Source organism: Hipposideros armiger, unplaced genomic scaffold (genome assembly GCF_001890085.2).
Source record: "Hipposideros armiger isolate ML-2016 unplaced genomic scaffold, ASM189008v1 scaffold_1952, whole genome shotgun sequence".
NCBI lineage: Eukaryota > Metazoa > Chordata > Mammalia > Chiroptera > Hipposideridae > Hipposideros > Hipposideros armiger.
The window spans coordinates 5780-10243 of NW_017733302.1; the positions used below are offsets into that span (position 1 = coordinate 5780).

The following is a 4464-nucleotide window of genomic DNA, read 5'->3' on the forward strand; positions in this document are numbered from 1 at the left end:
CTGCATTATGTCTATTATAAAAATAAAGTATTTATCAGAAGTGGATTTGCTCGGCAAATGCAACAACCTATATGCTTGCCTTCAGAAATGAATACCTAATATAAATACTTTAAAAAATTTCACAAATCCTTGTGGCCTTTGATTTTCTTTTGTAATTCAATAATTCTCCAAAAACAAAACCAAAAACCAAATTGAAAAACAACTTTCCAGCTCCTTTTCCCCAAATTAATAAGATTTTTCTACAATGACACTTTTGCAAAAAACTGCTACAGAAACTGTTTGTAAGTGATATTTTATGTTTTGCCTCCAAAAGTTCAAAGTTTGTCTCTGTGATTACCGAAAGGAAGTTTTAAGACTTAGGTTTAGTGGCCTAAATGTGAGAAAGGAGATGCTAAGAATGTTGAACTGGTAAAGCTGTGTGACTTTGAGCAAATTATTTAACCTCTCTGAGCTTTAGTTTTTCTCCTTGCCATCTCCAGCTGTCCTTTGGAGCTCTTGTTTTACCTGCTTTCTGCAGATGCCTATGATCTGGGGGCCGCTATCCAATATTGTACTCATTTGATCTTTGCTTACAAAAGATAGAGAATTCTTGAATATAATATAATTTTATCTTAAACAATCATTCAATGTGGACATTTGCATGGATAGTCCTTGACTTAATTTTGAATTAATAAAATTTTATTTCATTGCTGCTTCACTGATTATTTTGAACTCCTATCAGAAAAAAATACCTGGTTCATGTCATGCTTATTGTCATAGCTCTTTTGCAATTCTTGAATAGTCACTTATAAAATGACCTGATCTTTAAGAGTTATACTTTATGTCTTTGCAGTCCCTGCTGACAGTTTATATTTCTTGTTGTTAATTTAAAATCAAATCACAGATAACCAAATAAAAAACATTTCCCTTTGTAACTTACTAAATGTCTAACCTGAAACTAATATAATATTGAGTGTCAACTATAACTGGAAAAAAAAATGAATGAATGAATGAATACATAAATAAGTAAATAAATACATTTGTTAAATCAGTGAATGCCAGAATGATGTGGAAAAAAAAGAAATTTCTCATAAAACAATACCACTGTGTATTGAAATATTTACCATCTCTCTTCCTACCTCCCGCCTTAGAATTCTGAGATGTGGTTCAAGCGTCACAGTATTGCTATTGGAGAGGTGCCGGCTTGTCGTCTTGTCTCCCGCAGGCAGCTGACAGAGGCCAACGTAGAAGAGATATGGAAGTCTATGACATTATCATAGTATGTGCATTTGATTTGATGAGACCTTTTAGTGGTTTTTATTTTTTTTCTAATTTGTTTCTCCACTATTCTCTGCATGTTTAGTTTTCTGAAATGATGTATAAAAATCTCAACTTTGATTGCATTGTTTGTAGCTATGCTGCTTATCAAATGTAATTTAACCGAATTCTGGGTATTTTCTATTGTCATTTGTATAATAAATAATAATTAAAATTGGAAAGTTCTTAAACTTTCTAGTAACACTGAAATCTTAAGNGGAGTATATTGAAAGGCAGAATAAAGACATTGGACAGCTTTCTACCTCTTCTGAGATGGATTTCTAGACCGAACCTTCAATCTCAGTGTGAAGTGTTGGATATTCTAGGGAAGGAGGATTAATCTTTATTAGAAACAGTTATAAAAATGAATATTAGGTCAAATAATTTTTGTGCTAGTATACTCTTCCTCAGCAAGTATTACTGAGGACTTATCTATCAGTAATTTCTCTTTGCATACTTACCATCTATAAAGTTCAGTTGGAGTTTGATGCAGTAAGGATTTCAAGCTGGGTGAAAGAAATAGCTTACCCAGGCATCCCACTACGAGCATATTTAATCATGAAAGTTAAGTGATGAGAGAACAAGTTTTACTTATTTAAACATGTTTCACATGTGGGAGTCCTGTTTTTCTTCATAAATGTTATTTGATGGGCATGATGAATGAATATTTTTAAAAAATGTATATTGTTGAGCACCATTAGTCATGATTAGCAATGATTTGATTAAGTATGAGTTCATTTATTATCTGAAGTTTGCAATTACATAAATTCTTAAGGATACAAGAAGTGGGGACTATGGTTAAATTATCTGTGTCTTCTACTGCCTGCAGTAATAGAGATTTTCTTCTTGGTTTTTAGATTTCCTCCTTCTTCACCCTTGAAACCATATCCAAAGAGGCCCCCAAATCCAAAAGAAGTTATTAAATTTCCAGAATGGAATGACCCCCCACGAGGCACTTCACAGGAGAACATCCCAGTGAGGCCCATTGTGCTGGTAAGCGCCGTGACCGACAGGGCTGGCAGCAGGGAGAAAGAAGTAGCCAGCAGTCTGTGAACCACCAGGCATAGTCCATGTCTTTCAGTTGGCTCCTTATGAACGATGGTCTGAAAGTACTTTAAAATGATACCTTACCTGTCAATGGCTAAGGGACCAGTAACAAAAGATTGGCTTTTGTACTATTTTACTCTTGCCTATTGATAGTTTGACTGAATATATGGTAGCTGTGTTCGTATGTTCAGACCAAATTCCGTCAAAACGCCCTAATAATCTCCTTTTCCTTTCTGTTCTATAATCTGCTCTTTACCTTCTGTGTCTCCTCCTCTTGAACTTTGTTATAATTATGACCAGTTGAGAATGAAAAGTTTGGGGAACGGAGTATTTATTGTGGAATGAGCCCTACAACAAAGTATGACCAAAGGTAGATTGTGCTAGTTTTGGAAAACCTAAGTGCACGGTAGAATGAAGTCATTCTTGGGGGGCATACTTTTTCCTGAAAATATCCCCAGTAGAAGACTACCAAGATTGAAATAATGCTAAATAATAAAATACAGGGAAAAACTTTTATAGGGCAGTTTTTAAGAATTGTGCTAACACCAATGTTTTAAGTTAATCTAGTCTTCTAAGACTAGATATCCAACTCATACTTTTGTTTGCAAAGATTTGATGTAAACATTTTAGGCAACATAATTAGGATTTTTTTTTTNGGAGTATATTGAAAGGCAGAATAAAGACATTGGACAGCTTTCTACCTCTTCTGAGATGGATTTCTAGACCGAACCTTCAATCTCAGTGTGAAGTGTTGGATATTCTAGGGAAGGAGGATTAATCTTTATTAGAAACAGTTATAAAAATGAATATTAGGTCAAATAATTTTTGTGCTAGTATACTCTTCCTCAGCAAGTATTACTGAGGACTTATCTATCAATAATTTCTCTTTGCGTACTTACCATCTATAAAGTTCAGCTGGAGTTTGATGCAGTAAGGATTTCAAGCTGGGTGAAAGAAATAGCTTACCCAAGCATCCCACTACGAGCATATTTAATCATGAAAGTTAAGTGATGAGAGAACAAGTTTTACTTATTTAAAAATGTGTCACATGTGAGTCCTGTTTTTCTTCATAAACGTTATTTGGTGGGCATGATGAATGAATATTTAAAAAAAATGTATATTGTTGGGCACCATTAGTCATGATTAGCAATGATTTGATTAAGTATGAGTTCATTTATTATCTGAAGTTTGCAATTATATAAATTCTTAAGGATACAAGAAGTGGGGACTGTGGTTAAATTATCTGTGTCTTCTACTGCCTGCAATAATAGAGATTTTCTTCTTGGTTTTTAGATTTCCTCCTTCTTCACCCTTGAAGCCATATCCAAAGAGGCCCCCAAATCCAAAAGAAGTTATTAAATTTCCAGAATGGAATGACCCCCCTCGAGGCACTTCACAGGAGAACATCCCAGTGAGGCCCATTGTGCTGGTAAGCGCCGTGACCGACAGGGCTGGCAGCAGGGAGAGAGAAGTAGCCAGCAGTCTGTGAACCACCAGGCATAGTCCATGTCTTTCTTTTGGCTCCTTATGAACGATGGTCTGAAAGTACTTTAAAATGATACCTGTCAATGGCTAAGGGACCAGTAACAAAAGATTGGCTTTTGTATTATTTTACTCTTGCCTGTTGATATTTTGACTGAATATATGGTAGTTGTTTTCGTATGTTCAGAACAAGTTCTGTCAGAACTCCCTAATAATCTCCTTTTCCTTTCTGTTCTGTAATCTTCTCTTTACCTTCTTTGTCTCCTCCTCTTGAACTTTGTTATAATTATGACCAGTTGAGAATGAAAAGGTTGGGGAACGGAGTATTTATTGTGGAATGAGCCCTACAACAAAATATGACCAAAGGTAGATTGTGCTAGTTTCGGAAAACCTAAGCGCACGGTAGAATGAAGTCATTCTTGGGGGGCATACTTTTTCCTTAAAATATCCCCAGTAGAAGACTACCAAGATTGAAATAATGCTAAATCATAAAATACAGGGAAAAGCTTTTATAGGGCAGTTTTTGAGAATTGTGCTAACACCAATGTTTTAAGTTAATCTAGTCTTCTAAGACTAGATATACAACTCATACTTTTGTTTGCAAAGATTTGATGTAAACATTTTAGGCAACATAATTAG

The 4464-nt window shown here is 34.9% G+C and overlaps 1 protein-coding gene across 1 annotated transcript in view; it reads left to right on the forward strand.

Annotated features, from left to right (window-relative positions):
- Positions 1 to 1130: 1130 nt before the first annotated feature.
- LOC109378403 (DEP domain-containing protein 1B-like) overlaps positions 1131 to 4464 on the forward strand; it is a gene marked incomplete at both ends in the record, with an annotated part of 34741 nt that continues 31407 nt past the window's right edge. The window contains one exon of the mRNA XM_019634799.1: positions 1131 to 1258. Coding sequence (XP_019490344.1) covers positions 1131 to 1258 — 128 coding nt within the window. The remainder of the gene's footprint in view (positions 1259 to 4464) is intronic.